This window comes from Oncorhynchus keta, chromosome 21, assembly GCF_023373465.1.
Source record: "Oncorhynchus keta strain PuntledgeMale-10-30-2019 chromosome 21, Oket_V2, whole genome shotgun sequence".
In the NCBI taxonomy this organism is placed as follows: Eukaryota; Metazoa; Chordata; class Actinopteri; order Salmoniformes; family Salmonidae; genus Oncorhynchus; species Oncorhynchus keta.
This window is the reverse complement of record NC_068441.1, coordinates 38,308,486-38,329,363: the sequence shown is the minus strand read 5'-3', so window position 1 is coordinate 38,329,363 and position 20,878 is coordinate 38,308,486. Positions and strand designations below refer to the sequence as shown.

General features: G+C 45.0%; 1 protein-coding gene across 4 annotated transcripts in view; it reads left to right on the top strand.

Annotated features, from left to right (window-relative positions):
* The window catches only part of LOC118400540 (ubiquitin-associated protein 2-like), a 33,734-nt gene extending 14,582 nt beyond the window's left edge, over nucleotides 1-19,152 (top strand). For all 4 annotated transcript variants that reach the window (XM_052473861.1, XM_052473860.1, XM_035797492.2 and 1 more), the window contains 19 exons: nucleotides 277-329; nucleotides 627-697; nucleotides 1,166-1,316; nucleotides 1,493-1,784; nucleotides 2,196-2,461; nucleotides 8,023-8,210; nucleotides 8,528-8,798; nucleotides 9,090-9,126; nucleotides 9,219-9,387; nucleotides 11,048-11,096; nucleotides 11,192-11,699; nucleotides 11,821-11,912; nucleotides 14,940-14,990; nucleotides 15,092-15,182; nucleotides 15,343-15,711; nucleotides 15,820-15,924; nucleotides 17,538-17,608; nucleotides 17,857-18,039; nucleotides 18,384-19,152. In XM_052473861.1, coding sequence (XP_052329821.1) covers nucleotides 277-329; nucleotides 627-697; nucleotides 1,166-1,316; nucleotides 1,493-1,784; nucleotides 2,196-2,461; nucleotides 8,023-8,210; nucleotides 8,528-8,798; nucleotides 9,090-9,126; nucleotides 9,219-9,387; nucleotides 11,048-11,096; nucleotides 11,192-11,699; nucleotides 11,821-11,912; nucleotides 14,940-14,990; nucleotides 15,092-15,182; nucleotides 15,343-15,711; nucleotides 15,820-15,924; nucleotides 17,538-17,608; nucleotides 17,857-18,039; nucleotides 18,384-18,479 — 3,113 coding nt within the window. In that variant the 3' untranslated portion in view covers nucleotides 18,480-19,152. The remainder of the gene's footprint in view (nucleotides 1-276; nucleotides 330-626; nucleotides 698-1,165; nucleotides 1,317-1,492; nucleotides 1,785-2,195; nucleotides 2,462-8,022; nucleotides 8,211-8,527; nucleotides 8,799-9,089; nucleotides 9,127-9,218; nucleotides 9,388-11,047; nucleotides 11,097-11,191; nucleotides 11,700-11,820; nucleotides 11,913-14,939; nucleotides 14,991-15,091; nucleotides 15,183-15,342; nucleotides 15,712-15,819; nucleotides 15,925-17,537; nucleotides 17,609-17,856; nucleotides 18,040-18,383) is intronic.
* The last annotated feature ends 1,726 nt before the right edge of the window (nucleotides 19,153-20,878 follow it).

The window sequence follows — 20,878 nt, the reverse complement described above, 5'->3', positions numbered from 1 at the left end:
CCATGAAACACTGGGCTTTTCAAAAAATTGTGTGCACACATCCACCAATTTCCCCAGGTGCAGAGTTGAAAAAATATAAACTCTGGATGTATTCTCAGGATGTATTCATTGGTCAGGATGTGTTCATTGTTTTTAATGTTCCTTGTCGACTGGTGCTAGGGAAATGTCCCTGGACTTCAGTTCATATTCTAACGCCTCTCCATAAAGCCTCTGTTTTTCCCCCTTCATCTCTGACCTTCAATAACCTCTAACCCCTCACTGGTGTTTACCATGCAGTGGCCTGGAGGAGTACTCTGGAGGACTGGGCTGCTGAGGACTGGAGCGAGGATGTGAGTCTGAGTACTGGGGAGTAGTGGTCAGGGGGTGGAGGGAGCTGTGAGTCTTATGTTCACGTTTTTGCGATTTATCTTCAGATGGAACAAATACAATATACTAGTTCTCATACAGCGTTAGTTGTTCGTTGAAAAGGTTTATGCTAGTTGATAAGGAGCTTTCCTTGAAGTGGACAGTGTTAGATTGGCCATTTTGGATTGTAATTTAACAAAACTATAGATTTGCTTGCATCTCACAACTCTGCCTATTGCATTTGTCACCAACTCCGTAACCCTCTCTCTGTCTTCCCTCAGCTCTCTGAGACCAAAGTGTTCACTGCCTCAAGTGCACCGGCACCTCAGAACCACATCACACCTGGGCAAAGGTAACTGCCCTGCTCAACATCCGCACAACCAACTAGGGCACATTTCAACACTGATTTTGATATTGTGTTTGTATATATATATGGGCTCCCGAGTGGAGCAGGGTCTTAGGCACTGCATCTCAGTGCTAGAGGCGTCACTACAGACCCTGGTTCGATCCCAGGCTGTATCACAACCGGCTGCGATTGGGAGTCCCATAGGGCGGCGCACAAAATATAGGACAATACTAGTGCCCAGCGGTGCAGAAAACAACAGTTTTACCTTTTTGCCAGGTTTATTCCATGGAGTGATATGTTTGGCCCAGGTCTATACATGCACAATATCCTGGATGAATGGATCCTTCACCTGTAGACCGGGTCCTCATAGTGGCTGTGATGTGTATCTCTGAAGCAGGTCCCCATTCTGACTGTGTGTATGTGTATAATAGAAATAGTATTATTTTGTAATAATTCTATGTGTATCTCCTGTAGCCTGGACCATGTGTCTATGCTGCAGAAGCCAGCGGGAGGAGAAGAGGCCCCCTCCTCTCAGAGCCTGGTCTTCACAAACTCCCACCATCACCCCGCCCGCAACGGGTCGGCCATCGGCACAGGCAGTACCAGCTACGCACATGCCGCCCTGGTGAGGCATACCCTCCCACACACTCGTTTCCTTTACAGTTTTCAAATACATATTTCCTGTACATGATCACCATATTTTTCTTGTATTATCATAGCGCCCCATTCATTCTGAAAATATGTCTTAAACAATTTGCGAGCACCCCAAGCTAACTCTCTGTCTCGCTCGCTCCCTGCCAGTCGTCAGTGCTGGGGGCAGGTTTTGGGGACCTGGGTCAGTCTAAGAGGAGTCAGTCCAGTCCAGGGGCCCAGATCTTGGAGCAGCTGAAGGGCCCAGGCCTGGGTCCTCTCCCCTCCTCCCAGGCAGCCCCCCCTCCCAGCACACAGGGGACCAGCACCACCTCTCTGGGGAGTAGACTCCCAGGGTTAGGAGTAGCGCCCCCGGTCCTCCCTCCGCCTTCCACTTCCAGCTGGGACATCAAGACCCCAGAGCCTAGCACCACCGCCACCTCACTCACCTCCCATTTCAGCCGTGAGACACACACACATTTTTTTTTCTAATCTCGTGGGGACCTAAACTTTATTTAAATTCAAAATCCTATTTTTCCTAACCTTAACACCTAACTGCTAACCCTAATTGTAGGCCTAACCATAAACCTAACCCCTAAGTTTAAAATAGCCTTTGTCCTAGTGGGGTACGTGGGAAGAATCTTCCTTGTTTTACTGTCCTTGCATGGGATTTCACATCCCCACGAAGATGGAACGGCACCCACCACACACTCAAACACTTTATCAGATTTAATTAGAGATTTATCAAATTCATCTATAATTTCAAATACCTGGCATATGGCTTCAAAACATAAATGACCATATGTCTTCATGTGGTGTTTGTGTCCATATGCCTGGCTGATCTGATCTGTGTTTGTGTGTTTTTGCCCTCCAGGGGAGTTTAGACTGCAGCCTGAGCCGTCCCTGGTGCTGAGCCATCTAGTCCAGAGACACGGCGCCCCCTCTCTGCCCCTGGCGCGCCAGTCCAGCCCCCCGCCAGCCCAATCTCCCTCCCCCAGCCAGGGACCCCCCCTGGCTGCCATCGGTGCCAAGCCTGCCCCCAGCGCAGGGCCGGACCCTCAGGGCAGCAGCTCGCTGCAGCAGCAGCACCGCGTTCCTCAACTAAAGGCTCAGAAACGAAGGATACCTCCCACCTCCAAGGTAAGGAACCAAAGTCAAGTCTTTCCTCGATTCCCTGTGTGAAGTCAAGGAATCAAAGACTGGGGAATCAAGGAAAGACTTCTGAGATTTCACCCAGTGTGCAGGTCAGTAATGGTCAACCTTTGCTATTAAGGCTCTTAGCCTAGTTCTAAATCAAATCAAATATCACATGGGATGAATACACCAGGTGTAGACCTTACAGTGAAATGCTTATTTACGAGCCCCTAACCAACAATGCAGTTTAAAAAAAAAAATACAATAAAGAAATAAAAGTAACAAGTAATTAAAGAGCAGCAGTAAAATAACTATAGCGAGACCATACACGGGAGCACCGGTTAGTCGAGGTAATATGTACATGTAGGTAGAGTTATTAAAGTGACTATGAATAGCTGATGATAACAGAGAGTAGCAGTGGAATAAAGGGGGGGTGCAAATAGTCTGGGTAGTTCAGGAGTCTTATTGCTTAGGGGTAGAAGCTGTTTAGAAACCTCTTGGACCTTGACTTGGCGCTCCGGTACCGCTTGCCGTGCGGGAGCAGCGAGAACAATACATGACTAGGGTGGCTGGAGTCTTGGACAATTTTTAGGGCCTTCCTCTGACATCGCCTGTTATAGAGGTCCTGGATGGCAAGAACTTGGCCCCAGTGATGTACTGGGCCGTACGCAATACCCACTGTCGTGCCTTGCGGTCGGAGGCCGAGCAGTTGCCATACCAGGCAGTGATGCAACCAGTCAGGATGCTCTCGATGGTGCAGCTGTAGAACCTTTTGAGGATCTGAGGACCCATGCCAAATCTTTTCAGTCTCCTGAGGGGGAATAGGTTTTGTCATGTCCGCTTCACGACTGTCTTGGTGTGCTTGGACCATGTTAGTTTGTTGGTGATGTGGACACCAAGGAACTTGAAACTCTCAACCTGCTCCACTACAGCCCTGTCGATGAGAATGGGGGCGTGCTCAGTCCTCTTTTTCCTGTAGTCCACAATCATCTCCTTTGTCTTGATCATGTTGAGGCAGTCTTTGACCTCCTCCCTATAGGCTGTCTCGTTGTGGTCGTTGATCAGGCCTACCACTGTTGTGTCATCTGCAAACTTAATGATGGTGTTGGAGTCGTGCCTGGCCGTGCACCCCTGAGGGGCCCCTGTGTTGAGGATCAGATTAGCGGATGTTGTTACCTACCCTTACCACCTAGGGGTGGCCCGTCAGGAAGTCCATGATCCAGTTGCAGATGAAGGTTTTTATTCCCAGGGTCCTTAGCTTATTGATGAGCTTTGAAGGCACTGTGGTGTTGAATGCTGAGCTGTAATCAATATATAGCATTCTCACATAGGTGTTCCTTTTGTCCAGGTGGGAAAGGGCAGTGTGGAGTGCAATAGATATTGAATCATTTGTTAGGGCGGTATGCAAATTGGAGTGGGTCTAGGGTTTCTGGGATAATGGTGTTGATGCGAGTCATGACTAACCTTTCAAAGCACTTCATGGCTACAGACGTAAGTACTACGGGTCGGTAGTCATTTAGGCAGGTTACCTTAGTGTTCTTGGGCATAGGGATTATGGTGTTCTACTTAAAACATGTTGGTATTACAGACTCAGACAGGGAGAGGTTGAAAATGTCCGTGAAGACACTTGCTAGTTGGTCAGCGCATTCTCGCAGTACATGTCCTGGTAGTCCTTCTGGCCCTGGGGCCTTGTGAATGTTGACCTGTCTACAGGTCTTACTAACATCAGCTGCGGAGAGCGTGATCACACAGTCTTCCGGTACAGCTGGTGCTCTTATGCATGTTTCAGTGTTATTTGCCTCAAAGTGAGCATAAAAGGAATTTAGCTCATCTGGTAGGCTCGTGTCACTGGGCAGCTCTCGGCTGTGCTTCCCTTTATAGTCTGTAATAGTTTGCAAGCCCTGCCACATCCGACGAGCGTCAGAGCCGGTGTAGTACGATTCGATATTAGTCCTGTATTGACGCTTTGGCTGTTTGATGGTTCGTCGGAGGGCATAGCGGGATTTCTTACAAGCTTCCGGGTTAGAGTCCTGCTCCTTGGAAATGGCAGCTCTAACCTTTAGCTCAGTGCGGATGTTTCCTGTACTCCATGGCTTCTGGTTGGGGTATGTACTAGAGGTCGACCGATTAATCGGAATGGCCGATTAATTCGGGCCGATTTCAAGTTTTCATAACAATTGGAAATCTGTATTTTTGGACACCGATTTGGCACTCTTTTTAATTTAACTTTTTTTTTTTACACCTTTATTGAATCTTTTTAACTCGACAAGTCAGTTAAGAACACATTCTTATTTTCAATGACGGCCTAGGAACGGTGGGTTAACTGCCTCGTTCAGGGGCGGAACGACAGATTTTCACCGTGTCAGCTCGGGGGATCCAATCTTACAGTTAACTAGTCCAAGGCAATAACGACCTGCCTCTCTCTCGTTGCACCACTCCACAAGGAGACTGCCTGTTACTCGAATGCAGTAAGCCACGGTAAGTTGCTGGTAAAACTGTGCTAACTTATCTTATAAAAAATAATCAATCATAATCACTAGTTAACCTCTTCAACCTATGGGGGAGCTAATTTCATTATTGGATAAAAAAAAACGTGCCCGTTTTAAGCGCAATATTTTGTCACCAAAAGATGCTCGACTATGCATATAATTGACAGCTTTGGAAAGAAAACTCTGACGTTTCCAAAAGTGCAAAGATATTATCTGTGAGTGCCACAGAACTGATGCTACAGGCGAAACCAAGATGAAACTTAAAACGGGAAATGAGCAGAATTTTTGAGGCTCTGTTTTCCATTGTCTCCTTATATGGCTGTGAATGCGCCAGGAATGAGCCTGCCCTTTCTGTCGTTTCCCCAAGATGTCTGCAGAATTGTGACGTGTTTGTAGGCATATCATTGGAAGATTGGCCATAAGAGACTACATTTACCAGGTGTCCGCCCGGTGTCCTTTGTCTAAATTGGTGCATAATCTTCAGCTGCAGGCATTTTCCCATGGGATTCAGGGGAAAGTACACTTCCACGAACGACATATCATCGAAGAGATATGTGAAAAACACCTTGAGGATTTATTCTAAACAACGTTTGCCATGTTTCAGTCGATATTATGGAGTTAATTTGGAAAAAAGTTAGGCGTTTTGATGACTGAATTTTCGTTTTTTTTTTGGTAGCCAAACGTGATGTACCAAACGGAGCGATTTCTCCTATACAAAGAATCTTTTTGGACAAACTGAACATTTGCTATCTAACTGAGAGTCTCCTCATTGAAAACATCTGAAGTTCTTCAAAGGTAAATTATTTTATTTGAATGCTTTTCTGGTTTTTGTGAAAATGTTGCCTGCTGAATGCTAACGCTAAATGCTACGCTAGCTATCAATACTGTTACACAAATGCTTGTTTTGCTATGGTTGAGAAGCATATTTTGAAAATCTGAGATGACAGTGTCGTTAACAAAAGGCTAAGCTTGAGAGCTAGCATATTGATTTCATTTAATTTGCGATTTTCATGAATAGTTAACGTTGCGTTATGGTAATGAGCTTGAGGCTGTATTCACCATCCCGGATCCGGGATGGCTTGTCGCAACAGGTTAACTGCACATTGTTGATGATATTACTAGATATTATCTAGCGTGTCCTGCGTTTCATATAATCTGACTGAGCATATAAGTATCTAAGTATCTGACTGAGCTATGGTAGGCAGAAGCAGGTGCGTAAACATTCATTCAAACAGCACTTTTGTGCATTTTGCCAGCAGCTCTTCGTTGTGCTTCAAGTATTGCGCTGTTTATGACTTCAAGCTTATCATCTCCCGAGATGAGGCTGGTGTAACCGAAGTGAAATGGCTGGCTAGTTAGAGCGCGCTAATAGCGTTTAAAACGTCACTCGCTCTGAGTCCGTGGTTGTTTCCCTTGCTCTGCATGGGTAATGCTGCTTCGAGGGTGGCTGTTATCGTTGTGTTGCTGGTTCGAGCCCAGGGAGGAGCGAGGAGAGGGACAGAAGCTATACTGTTACACTGGTAATACTAAAGTGCCTATAAGAACATTCAATAGTCAAAGGTTAATGAAATACAAATGGTATAGAGGGAAATAGTCCTATAATTCCAATAATAACTACAACCTAAAACTTCTTACCTGGGAATATTGAAGACTCCTTTTAAAAGGAACCACCAGCTTTCACATGTTCTCATGTTCTGAGCAAGGAATTTAAAAGTTAGCTTTCTTACATAGCACATATTGCACTTTTACTTTCTTCTCCAACACTTTGTTTTTGCATTATTTAAACCAAATTGAACATGTTTCATTATTTATTTGAGGCTAAATTGAATTTATTGATGTATTGTATTAAGTTAAAATAAGTGTTCATTCAGTATTGTTGTAATTGTCATTTTTACAAATAAAAAAATTAAAACATGTTTAAAAAATTGGCCGATTTTAATCGGTATCTGCGTTGAAAAATCATAATCGGTCGACCTCCAGTATGTACGTACGGTCACTGAAGCCAATGACTGATGTGTTGTAAATACCATCGGAGGAATCCCGGAACATATTCCAGTCTGTGCTAGCAAAACAGTCCTGTAGCTTAGCATCTTCTTCATCTGACCACTTTTTTTAAATTGATTTAGTCACTGGTGCTTCCTGCTTTAATTTTTGCTTGTAAGCAGGAGTCAGGAGGATAGAATTGTGTTCAGATTTGCCAAATGGAGGGCGAGGGAGAGCTTTGTGTGTGGAGTATAGGTGGTCCAGAGTTTTGTACACCAGCTGTTATTTACAAAAAATACCTTGTCCGCCGCCCCTTGTCTTACTAGACACCGCTATTCTATCCTACCGGTGCAGTGTATGACCAGCTAGCTGTATGTTGATAACGTCGTCGTTCAGCCACGACTCCGTGAAGCGTAAGATATTGGTTTTGAATGTCCCGCTGGTAGTTTAATCTTCCGTGTAGGTCATTGATTTTATTTTCCAAAGATTTCACATTTGCTAGCAGAATGGAAGGAGGTGGGGGTTTATTCAATCGCATACGAATTCTCAGAAGGCAAACCGCCCTCCGGCCCCTTTTTCTCCGCCTTCTCTTCATGCAAATGAGTGGATCTGGACCTGTTCCCGGGAAAGCAGTATATCATTCGCATCGAGCTCGTCACTCGTTAAAGGAAAAAAAGGATTCTGCCAGTCCTTGGTAAGTAATTTCAGTCCTGATCTCCAGAAGTTATTTTCGATCATAAGAGACGGTAACAGCAACATTATGTACAAAATAAGTTACAAACAATGCCAAGAAACGAACAAAAAAACACAATTGGATAGGAACACGTAAAACGTCAGCCTTCTTCTCCGGCGCCATCTAACACACCTGATTGATCTAATCAATGTCTTGATGCTTAATTTGACCAATGCCCAGCATTGTAGCGCACTGCTCTAAACTAAGAAGCTAAGGGCGTTTGAGGGTATTGGGGATCAAGATAAGCAAATCTTTGCAGATCCTTACACAGGCTGATCTTCTCAGATGCAAGGATTGTAAATGATAATGTTACCGACAGTATGCCCACTCTGAGTGAGAGCTTTCCCTCCTCTCCTGTCCAGATCCCTTCATCGGCGGTGGAAATGCCCGGCTCTGCCGACATCCCCGGTCTCAACGTTCAGTTCGGAGCGCTGGACTTTGGCACGGAGGCCGCCCTGCCGGACTTTGGCCCCGTGGAGACATGTGTCAGCGTGGCCTCCAGGGCCCCCGCCCCACAGAGCCAGACCAACCTCTACTCCAAACCCCTCAGGTGGGTCACAATTTCCACCACATGTGTATTCAGTTAGGTTAAATGTTGCAGATAGAAGAGTATTGAGTTTACGTGATTCCCCTTTGTGCCTGATAGGATTGTCTATCTGTTCTGCACAACATTTCTATGTTATTCTATGTCTAGCTATATGTATTCTGTTATGTTGCACTCTCCTGAACAGATCAAAGGGGTGGCCAACAGACTGAAGACCATGCAACCACACCCCTTGGACTAGAAGTCTATTTGAATACTTTATACTATGTACTTGTACTTATGGCATGTTTATAACTAAAACCTTCTTCTCTGTTTGTCACCAGTGAATCTATGGGCACCCCTCTTTCTATTCCCCTCCCTCTGTCCTCCTCTGAGCCCATCTACCACTCCCCGTCGGTGGCCATGCCCAGCCTCGCCCCCTCCGCTATGGGTATGGTCAGCTCCTCCACTCCCTCCTCCTCCATTTCCTCCTCAGTGCCCTCCTCCTCCACTTCTCCCTTCGTCTCACTGGGAAGCGGTTATGACTGTGGGCCTGTGGCCCCTCACTCACGCCTGGCCTTCTCCCAGAGCAAAGAGGCCCCCGGACCAATCATGGTGAGTCTATCTATCTAACATTGAAGGCCACCGTAGTCGTTCGGCACCAAACGGACTGAAACATGGAGGAACGACCTGAACTTGTCCAATAAGAAGAGTTTGTTTTTATTTTCCTTTGCAAAACGTTTTGCTACGGTGTGCACTAATGAATAGGACCCTTCCACACTGTCATGGCTTGTGTGAGACGCACCAGTTGTTGTTGTATGATAAAATAATTTCCCACTGTCGGATAATAAAGATAAGTTGACTTGAGTGAAGAATACAAACTTGGTTGTTTGCTCGTCTCAACAGAACGGTCTGAACAGTGTGAGGACGTCTGCGATGGACAGTAAGTAACACATTTAATTAAATCAATCATTCATTCAGTGCTGCTACTTTTGTAGTTAAATTGTGATTGTTTCTCCCTCTCTTTCTTCCCAGCTTCATCAGCCTCCTCCACTCCAAAGCCAGAATCTCCCTCTCCGAGCATCAGTACCAGCAGTGCTCCTGCCCCCTCTGCCCTCATGCCCTCCTCCATACCCCCCCACAGCTCAGCACTTCCCAGTCTGCCACACGACATGCCCTCTGCCAGCTTGGCAACACTGAGCAGGTAACACACACATCTACTCACTTTTCCCTTGACGTCTTTGGATGTGTGCTTGTATTGACATGAGTGAGAGGCAATTTATGCATACAGAGTTCAAGTTTGCCACTATAGGCTACAAATGCAGTTAACTTCTAGTATCTATTGAGATGAATATACTTGATTGTTAATATATCTAAATCAAGAGCAGAAGGCAAGTGGTGTGTATATATGAATGAATGAATGTCCTTTATACAGTGCATTCGGAAAGTATTCAGACCCCTTCCCTTTTTCCACATTTTGTTACGTTACAACCTAATTCCAAAACTGATTAAATACTTTTTCCCCCTTATCTATCTACACACCATACCCCATAATGACAAAGCAAAAACAGGCTTTTAGACATTTTTGCAAATGTGGAAAAAATGTTAAACTGATATCACATTTACATAAGGTTTCAGACCCTTTACAGAGTACTTTGTTGAAGCACCTTTGGCAGCGATTACAGCCTTGAGGATTTTTGGATATGACGCTAGAAGCTTGGCACACCTATATTTGGGGAGTTTCAATCTTCTCTGCAGATCCTCTCAAGCTCGGTCAGGTTGGATGGGGAGTGTGGCTGCACAGCTATTTTCAGGTCTCTGTTTGATCGGGTTCAAGTCCGGGCTCTGGCTGGGCCACTCAAGGATATTCAGAGACTTGTTCCGAAGCCACTCCTGCATTGTCTTGGCTGTGTGCTTAGGGTCGTTGTCCTGTTGGAAGGTGAAGCTTCACCCCAGTCTGAGGTCCTGAGCAATCTGGAACAGGTTTTCATCAAGGATCTCTCTGTACTTTGCTCTGTTCATCTTTGCCTTAATCCTGACTAGTCTCCCAGTCCCTGCTCCTGAAAAACATCCCCACAGAATGATGCTGCCACCGCCATGCTTCACCATATGGATGGTGCCAGGTTTTCTCCGGGTGTAACGCTTGGCATTCAGGCCAAGGAGTTCAATCTTTGTTTCATCAGACCAGAGGATTTTGTTTCTCATGGTCTGAGTCCTTTAGATGCCTTTTGGCAAACTCCAAGTGGGCAGTTATGTTCCTTTTACTGAGGAGTGGCATCCATCTGGCCACTCTACCATAAAGGCCTGATTGGTGGAGTGCTGCAGAGATGGTTGTCCTTCTGAAAGGTTCTCCCATCTACACAGAAGAACTCTGGAGCTCTGTCAGAAATTTCCCTGACCAAGGCTGTTCTCCCTCGATTGCTCAGTTTGGCTGTGCGGCCAGCTCTAGGATGATTCTTTGTGGTTCTAAACTTCTTCCATTTAAGAATGATGGAGGCCACTGTGTTCTTGGGGACCTTCAATGCTGCAGACATTTTTTGGTACCCTTCCCCAGATTTGTGCCTCCACGCAATCTTGTCTCGGAGCTCTACAGACAATTCCTTTGACCTCATGGCTTGGTTTTTGCTCTGACATGCACTGTCAACTGTGGGACTTTTTATAGACAGGCGTGTGCCTTTCCAAATCATGAATTCTGTTTTTTATTTTTAATCAATTTGCAAGAAATTCTAAAAACCTGTTTTCGCTTCGTCATTATGGAATATTCTGTTTAGATTGGGGGGGGAATCATTTAATCCATTTTAGAATAAGGCTGTAACGTAACAAAATGTCTAAAGTTAAGGGGTCTTCTTCTCTCTACCTTGTAGTCATGGCAGCAGTAGTCATTCCTCAGTGCTCGGCTCCAGCTCTCTCACTGTGAGTATGGCTTAACACACACTCACACGTACATTTATTTTAGAGAGATCTATGCAATCTCCTCCTTAACTATCTCTCTATCCCTCTCTTTGTAGTACACCAGTGTGGACAGTAGTGTGAGCTCTCTGGCGCCCTCGTCTGGCTCCTACTCAACTGGCCAGGCCCCGGCCCAGTCGCTGCATCAGGCCCAGGCCCAGTCGCTGCATCAGGCCCAGGCCCAGTCGCTGCATCAGGCCCAGGCCCAGTCGCTGCATCAGGCCCAGGCCCAGTCGCTGCATCAGGCCCAGGCCCAGTCGCTGCACCAGGCCCAGGCTCAGTCGCTGCACCAGGCCCAGGCTCAGTCGCTGCACCAGGCCCAGGCTCAGTCGCTGCACCAGGCTCAGTCGCTGCACCAGGCCCCGGCCCAGTCTCTGCACCAGGTCAACAGCAGCATGGCTCACATCATGGGCACCATGAGCCACATGAACAGTATGGTCAGTAGCATGGGTGGCACCAGCGGGCTACACGCCAGCCAAGCACTGGGGCTCAGCGCCAATGGAACCACAGCCCAATCAAACCTCTCCTCGGCCCCCAGGACCGCACCGCTGCTCTCCTCCTCAACTGGTACTCACAAATATATTCGTACACACACACACATACACACACACAGAGTTAGCCAGAAACATGAAGCATACAAGTGAAACTGTAGTTGTCTAGAAGCAGTGTGTATCCTTGTATTATCCAGGTAAAGCTCATCCTAACCTGTCCCAGGGAGGGCCCCCACTACTGCCCAACCAGTACATCATGGGCCCAGGAGGCCTGCTGCCAGCCTACCCGGTAATGAGTGAGTGTGTGTGTGTGCATTAGTGTTGCACGGTATACCACAACTTTGGTACTTTTTCAATACTACAACATAAAAAACAGTTTGGAACTAGATTATTTTTACTTTCGGTACTTCTGTCAAATGTGTCTCCCGTCATATATGGATCGAGAGGATCGTGTCTGTCTAGTAATTTGTCTGAATCTTCTTAAGGGGGCAGAAGTAAGCTAGTCAGTCTTCTTGCAAATGTGCCACTTTTGAAAAGCAAGCGACAGCATGCCTTCTAATGAAAACATCATACCTCCACTTCCCACAACTTAACAGAACTGGCTCCAGTTCCATTTATGTCCAAATGGCCACTTGTTGTTAGCGTGTTCAGCCCAGTAATCCATCTTCATGAGGCGCAGGCACTTCATCCAGACAAAAACTCTAAAAGTTCCATTAGTCCTTTAGAAACATGTCAAACGATGTATGGAATCAATCGCTAGGATGTTTTTAACATAAATAAAACAATCACAATGTTCCAACCGGAGAATTCCTTTTGTCTTCAGAAAAGCATTGGAACGAGAGGTAACTCTGTCGGGAGCGCGCCGTCATGAAACCGAGGCTCTGCCAGACCACTGACTCAGAGGTCTCATGAGCCCCTCCTTTATAGTAGAATCCTCAAACCAGTTTCTAAAGACGGTTGACATCTAGTGGAAGCCCTAGGAAGTGCAACCTCATCCATATCTCAATGTGTATTCAGTAGGCCAAGCTTTGAAAAACTACAAACCTCATATGTCCCACTTCCTGGTTGGATTTTTCGCAGGTTTTCGCCTGCCATATGAGTTCTGTTATACTCACAGACATCATTCAAACAGTTTTCGAAACTTCCGAGTGTTTTCTATCCAATACTACTACTAATATGCATATATTAGCATCTGGGACAGAGTAGGAGGCAGTTCACTCTGGGTACACTATTCATCCAAAAGTGAAAATGCTGCCCCCTATCCCAAAAAGGTTAAAGATAAAATTCTTGTTAATCCAGCCAGTGTCTGATTTAAAAAATGCTTTACAGCCAAACCACCACAAACGATTGTTAGGTCACCACCAACTCACAGAAAAACACAGCCATTTTTCCTGCCAAAGAGAGGTGTCACAAAAAGCACAAATGGCGGTAAAATTAATCACTAACCTTTGATCTTCATCAGATGACACTCATAGGACTTCATGTTACACAATACATGTTTTGTTTGATAACGTGCATATTTATATTAAAAAAATCAAATTTTACATTGGCGCGTTACATTCAGTAGTTCTAAAACATGCGGTGATTGTGCAGAGAGCCACATCTATTTACAGAAATACTCATTATAAATGTTGATTAAAATACAAGTGTCACATATGGAATTAGAGATATACTTCTCCTTAATGCAACCGCTGTGTCAGATTTCAAAGAAACTTTAAGGAAAAAGCAAACCATGCAATAATCTGTGAGTACAGCTTTCAGACAACAAAGCAGCCAAAAATATATCTGCCATATTCGGTAGTCAACAATAGTCATAAATAGCATTATAAATATTCTCTTACCTTTGATGATCTTTATCAGAATGCACTCCCATGAATCGCAGTTCCACAATAAATGTTTGTTTTGTTCGATAATGTCCATCATTTATGTCCAAATAGCTTCTTTTGTTCGGGCGTTTGGTAAACAAATCCAAAAGCGCGTCCCAGTCCCGCCGAACATCGGACGAAAAGTTCAAAAAGTTCCGTTACAGCCCGTAGAAACTTGTCAAACTAAGTATAGAATCAATCTTTAGGATGTTTTTATCATAAATCTTCAATAATGTTCCAACTGGAGAATTCCTATGTCTGTAGAAAAGCAATCGAACGAGAGCGAACTCTCTCGTGACTGCGCCTCAGAGCCTGTGGCAATCTTCCAGAAACCTGACTCATTCCTCTCTCATCTGGCCCCCCTTCACAGTAGAATCCTCAAACAAAGTTCTAAAGACTGTTGACATCTAGTGGAAGCCTTAGGAAGTGTAACATAACCAATATCCCACTGTGTCTACAATAGGGGCTGAGTTTTTTTTTTAACTACAAGCCTCAAAATTCCTACTTCCCTGTTGGATTTTTCTCAGGTTTCTACCTGCCATATGAGTTCTGTTATACTCACAGACATCATTCAAACAATTTTAGAAACTTCAGAGTGTTTTCTATCCAATACTACTAATAATATGCAATATTAGCATCTGGGACAGAGTAGCGGGTAGTTTACTCTGGGCACCTTATTCATCCAAGCTACTCAATACTACTCCCCTGTCACCAAGAAGTGACAGGGAGTCATTTTTTGGGGTATCTGTACTTTATTATTTATATTTTTGCCAACTTTTACTTTCACTACATTCCTAAAGAAAATAATGTACTTTTGACTCCATACTTGGCTGTATATGTATTATAAGTGTCCCTGACACCCAAAAGTACTTGTTACATTTTGAATGTTTAGCAGGACTGGAAAAGGGTCCAATTCCCACACGTATCAAGAGAACACGTGGTCATCCCTACTGCCTTACTATACACAAATGCATCATTTGTAAATGATGTCTGAGTGATGGAGTGTGCCCCTGGCTATCCCTAAAATGTAAAATCAAGTATATTTAAATAAATAAATAAAAAAAATTGTATACTTAAGTGTGTTTTAGCAATTAGATTTTCTTTTCATACTTAAGTATATTTAAAACCAAACACTTTTAGACTTTTATTCAAGTAGTATTTTATTGGGTGACTAACTTTTACATGAGTAACTTTTTATTAAGGTATCTATACTTTTACTCAAGTATCACAATTTTTTCACCACTGACTAAGTTTACATCTGTTGTTTACGAAGCATGTGACGAATAACATTTGATTTGAATATTGTGATACTACATCTGGTTTCAGTAACACTAGTGTGCGTGCGTGCAACTGTCTCACCTGTCCCATAAACTACTTTCAAAGCATCTGTCTTTTGTTATCTGGACTTACGATTCCTCCAATTGACTGTACTTGCCCTGTGTATTCTACAGCAGATCTATGGCTATGAGGACCTCCACATGCTGCAGTCCAGACTGCCTATGGTGAGTCTCAACCCTTTACCCTTCACTAAATCAATGAAAGTGTTTGTGAAAAGACAGGACAAGCATTAGGGTGTCCTTTCTGATCCTGTCTCTGTGTAAAGCCCTCTTTGCAGGATTATTACGGAATCACATTCCCTGGCCCCACAGCACTCTCTGGCAGAGATGGGAGCCTCGCCAATAACCCCTACTCAGGTAAGCAACTCTGGCAGCGCTACTCTCAAACTCGTCGGTCAACTTATTGGAATCAGCCTATTGAAACAAGTTCCTGTAATTTTTTTGGTTTGTTTGAAAATAGCATCCGACACAATCAGACACTTAGCGGACACCTCCATGTCTCCCACCCCTTCTGCAGGTGAAGTCACAAAGTTTGGCAGGGGTGACTCCACCTCCCCTGCACCCCCCAGCAACTTGTCAGCCCAACAGCAGCCCCAACAAGGCCAGACCCAGGCCCAGCCTCAACCCCCTCAGCCTCAAGGCCAGCCCCAGCCTCAGGGCCACCACAGCAGCCAGCAGCAGCAGGCCTTCCTCCCGCCGGGCTACAGCTACACGGGCCTGCCCTACTATCCCGGGATGCCCGGCGCTGCCTTCCAGTACGGCCACACCATGTTCATGCCCCAGGGACAAGGGCCAGCCAAACAGCACGGTGTGGGTCTGGGTAACCCCTCAGCAAGCCCCTTCCAGCAGCAGCCCAGTGGCTACGGCCAGCACACTTTCAGCTCAGGTCGGTTACAGTGAGATAGCGAGTAAGACGCACACAAACACCAACAATCTAGTCGACCTCTGAGGAAAGGACAGAGTTGATGTCAGTATGTTGTTGTGGTGTCCTCAGGGTATGAGGACCTGACCCAGGGCCAAGCAGGAGTGGACTACAGCAAAGGCTACAGCAACTCATCCCAGAGTCAGGCCAAATCTGCTGCTACAGGTGCTGGTAAAGGTACATCACCCATCATCACTTCACTGTCATCTTACCTACCATCTGTCCCCCCATTGTTACCATGCTTGAACTATTTTGTCTCTTGAGTTGTCCATGTTTCTGTCTTTTTAATTTTTGAAAATTGTAACTGGTTCTCAGCTGACTTGCCTGGTTAAATGAAGGTTAAATAAATACATAATATTGTCAGTAACTTGTCATTTCAATAATATTTGATACATTATTTTGAAAGTATAGTGTCATAAGCTGTCCTGGCATGCTTTATGAGGCATTATAAACTAGGTGGTTCAAGCCCTGATTGGCTGAAAGCTTTCGTATATCAGACTATACCATGGGTACGACAAAAATTACTTTTTACTGTTCTAATTAAGTTGGTAACCAGTTTATAATAGCAATAAGGGGGGTATTCAGACCCTTTGCTATGAGACTTGAAATTGAGCTCAGGTGCATCCTGTTTCCATTGATCATCCGTGAGATGTTTCTACAACGTGATTGTAGTTGTGGTAAATCTAGCCATGAAGTCGAAGGAATTATCTGTAGAGTTTCGAGACACAATTGTCTCGAGGTACAGATCTGGGGAAGAGTACCAAAAAATGTATGCAGCATTGGCGGTCCCCAAGAACACATTCTTAAAAGGAAGAAGTTTGGAACCACCAAGACTCTTCTTAGAGCTGGCCGCCCAGCCAAACTGAGCAATCAGGGGAGAATGGCCTTGGTCAGGGAGATGACCAAGAACCCGATGGTCACTCTGACAGGGCTCCAGAGTTCCTCTGTGGAGAAGAGAGAACCTTCCAGAATGACAACCATCTTTGCAGCACTCCACCAATCAGGCCTTTTTATGGTAGAGTGGCCATACGAAATCCACTCCTCAGTAAAAGGCACATGACCACACACTTGGGGTTTGTCGAAAGACTTTCAGACCATAAGAAACCATATTATCTGGTCTGATGAAACCAAGTACAGAGAGATCCTTGATGAACCTGCTTCAGAGTGCTCAGGACCTCAGACTGGCACGCTGTTTCACCTTCCAACAGGACAATGACCCTAAGCACACAGACCAGACAACACGGGTGGCTTTGCGACAAGTCTGAATGTCCTTGAGTGGTCCAGCCAGAGCCCGGACTTGAACCCGATCGAATATCTTTGGAGAGACCTGAAAATAGCTGTGCAGCAATTCTTCCCATCCAATCTGACAGAGCTTGAGAGGATCTGCAGAGAAGAATGGGAAATACAGGTGTGCCACGCTTGTAGCGTCATACCCAATAAGACTCGGGGCTGTAATTGCTGTCGAAGGTGCTTCAACAAAGTACTGAGTAAAGGGTCTGAATACTTATGTAAATGTAGTATTTCAGGTTTTAATTTCCTTTTTATAAATCAGCAAACATTTCTTAACCTGTTTTTGCTTTGTCATTATGGGTTATTGTGTGTAGATTGAGGGAAACTATTTCATAATAGCCTTTTAGACTAAGGCTGTAACTTAACAAAATGTGGAAAAGGTCAAGGTGTCTTAATACTTTCCGGAGGCACTACCACACCTCAGGACTTATTGCTTAAGTAATTCTGTGATTTGAATGTTTTTTTTCAACTATAGTATCTTATATTTTGTCGTACGCTAGGCGGCATCTCTGTGACGTCAGGCAACACCGGGATCCCAGAAATCAGTGGCAGTGTTTACAACAAGACCCAGGTGAGATCTTTGATGTAGTCATGTTTGTATTTCTAATTTTGTTTAGTTCATTACAATACCAATTAGTCCACCAGGGCTTATTTTCCTAGGATAAGATACACAATAATAATAATCTCTTGTCAATTACAATTGAAATTCAAGTCCTTGACAGGGCTTAACAGTGATGGTATTTGTTTCTCCATGTTTGTTTTCCACCAGAGAAACCTAATCGCTGACCTCTACTTTGCTCTCCTTCCGTCTTTCTCCAGTCCTTTGATAAGCAGGGTTTCCATACGGGGACTCCCCCTCCCTTCAACCTGCCCTCAGCTCTGGGGGGTCCTGGAGGGGCCCCAGGGGGCTATGCTCCTGCCCCCTTCCTCCACATCCTGCAGCCTGCCCACCAGCAACCCCACTCCCAGATGCTGCATCATCACCTGGCTCAGGACGGACAGGTAACACACACTCCTCTCATCTGCCTGTAGTGTACAAGGTACTGTATAAACTTGCTTTAACATGCCACACAACGGCACTGGTTAGATGGTGGTGGACAATCCTACAATGCGCTGGTGCGGTTGCACCAGCCAAGCAGTATCACCTACCCGTCAAGTCTTCAATCAAGACTGATTTAGGTGAATCAGATATATTGCTGCTTGAACAAAAGTCTGCACTCATACAAGCCATCACATAGCCCACCTTTGGTTTATATTCCCATTACGTCTTTGTTGTGTATCAGTGTGGTACCTTACTTGTGATGGTCATGTCCAGTTTGTGACGGTGTCCTCATCTCCGTTTGCAGGGCGGTCCTAGCCAGCGAGGCCAGTCTAGCAGCATCCAGCAGAAGAGCCAGGTCAACAAGTCCAGCTACGGCAGCTCCCCATACTGGGGCAACTGACAGGGTTGTGTGTCTGAGTGTATATACTGCAGCGTGCCCACCTATCTTGACTGATCAGACCATCGAAGGACAAACCATTTTACAGCACCGAGCTAAAACACACTACCACCCCCCCACCCCCCCTACTCAATATTCCCCTTTTCAAATTTATGGCTGTTGTATGTAAAATATATTTATGTATGTATTTATACAGTATATATGTATTGGTAGGACATGAAATGTGGTTTTCTGCATTTGTTTTATTTTTTTGAAGGATGTTTTGTTTTATTTCAAAATGTCAGGAAGATGAGCATCAAAGATCATGAGAAGTAATTATGAAGTTGATGGTGAATATACTTGAACCAGAACAAGCATCATGTGGCGTGGATGATTTTTGTATGCATACATGACCCTGATGTACATTACTGCTAAGCATCATTTTTCATGGTGAAGCCTTTTTTAAAAGCTTTTTATTTTTTTGTAACTTCGGTCTCTCCCATCTGAACTCTTTTCTATTGAGGGTGACTTAAGTTGTTGATAGCTTGAGTTTTTTTATTTTTCGCCCCTTTATTCCAACATTTGATTCCCACCTTTAGTTGGCTGACGTGTGACAGCCAGGCATTGGATGTCAATAACATTGGTTTAATCTTCATTGTCCAACAAATAAAAGTTCTGAACAGTTATGAAATATAAACGTATTTTATTGGATTATTATACAAAACATTGCAAGTCCACATGATACCGTACTGTAAACCAGTCACTCAGCATATTCTTGTGATTCAACACATGTACTCAACCATTGGTTTAGTCACTCAACTCACAGGGTGAAATAAACTCCTTTCCCACTTTGAAACTAAGATACAAAGGTTTGAGCTTTGAAAGCTTGCTTACATGTAGTCACAACATGCCTTGTACTTTGTTTAGTTATTCAAAGTTCACGAAAGTTCCATTAGCTCTGTTCGGGAATTGTCTACTCCGCATGACACCCCGTTTTATGGGCAACAATCTCAAGGACAAGCAAGCAGGGACTGTCCATGATTTGATTCATACATTTTTTTCCCTTAAATTTGCAATCTGCAGTTTCATGAATAATATGTATAACCATTTATGCAGAAGACAGGCTCTTAAACTGTATATTTCCAGTTGTAAACTATTGTACACAACCCAATTACAGAAAAGCAACTATACAGATTGTTAGGGATTTGAGTTGACATGATAAAATCAAATTTATTTATATAGCCCTTTGTACATCAGCTGATATCTCAAAGTGCTGTACAGAAACCCAGCCTAAAACCCCAAACAGCAAGCAATGCAGATGTAGAAGCACGGTGGCAAGGAAAAACTCCCAAGAAAGGCCAAAACCTAGAGAGGAACCAGGCTATGAGGGGTGGCCAGTCCTCTTCTGGCTGTGCCGGGTGGAGATTAATAACAGAACATGGCCAAGATGTTCAAATGTTCATAAATGACCAGCATGGTCAAATAATAGGTCTGGGACAGGTAGCACGTCCGGTGAACAGGTCAGGATTCCATAGCCGCAGGCAGAACAGCTGAAACTGGAGCAGCAGCACGACCAGGTGGACTGGGGACAGCAAGGAGTCACCGTGACAGGTAGTCCTGAGGCGTCCTCCGAGAGAAAGAATTCGAGAGAGCATAAATTCACAGGACACCGGATAAGACGGGAGAAGTACTCCAGATAAAACAAACGGACCCTAGCCCCCCGACACAAACTACTGCAGCATAAATACTGGAGGCTGAGACAGGAGGGGTCAGGAGACACTGGCCCCATCCAATGATACCGCCGGACAGGGCCAAACGGGACGGATATAACCCCACCCACTTTGCCAAAGCACAGCCTCCACACCACTGGAGGGATATCTTCAACCACCAACTTACCACCCTGACACAAGGCAGAGTATAGCCCACAAAGATCTCTGCCATGGCACAAACCAAGGTGGGGGGGCAACCCATACAGGAAGATCACGTCAGTGACTCAACCCACTCAAGTGACGCACCCTTCCTAGGGACGGCAGGAAAGAGCACCAGTAAGCCAGTGACTCAGTCCCTGTAATAGAGCTAGAGGCAGAGAATCCCAGTGGAGAGAGTGGAACCGGCCAGGCAGAGACAGCAAGGGCGGTTCGTTGCTCCAGAGCCTTTCCGTTCACCTTCACACTCCTGGGCCAGACGACACTCTCAATAATATGACCCACTGAAGAGATGAGTCTTCTGTAAAGACTGAAAGGTTGAGACCGAGTCTGCGTCTCTGACATGGGTAGGCAGACCATTCCATAAAAATGGAACTCTATAGGAGAAAGCCCTGCCTCCAGCTGTTTGCTTAGAAATTCTAGGGACAATTAGGAGGCCTGCGTCTTGTGACCGTAGCGTACGTGTAGGTATGTACGGCAGGACCAAATCAGAGAGAT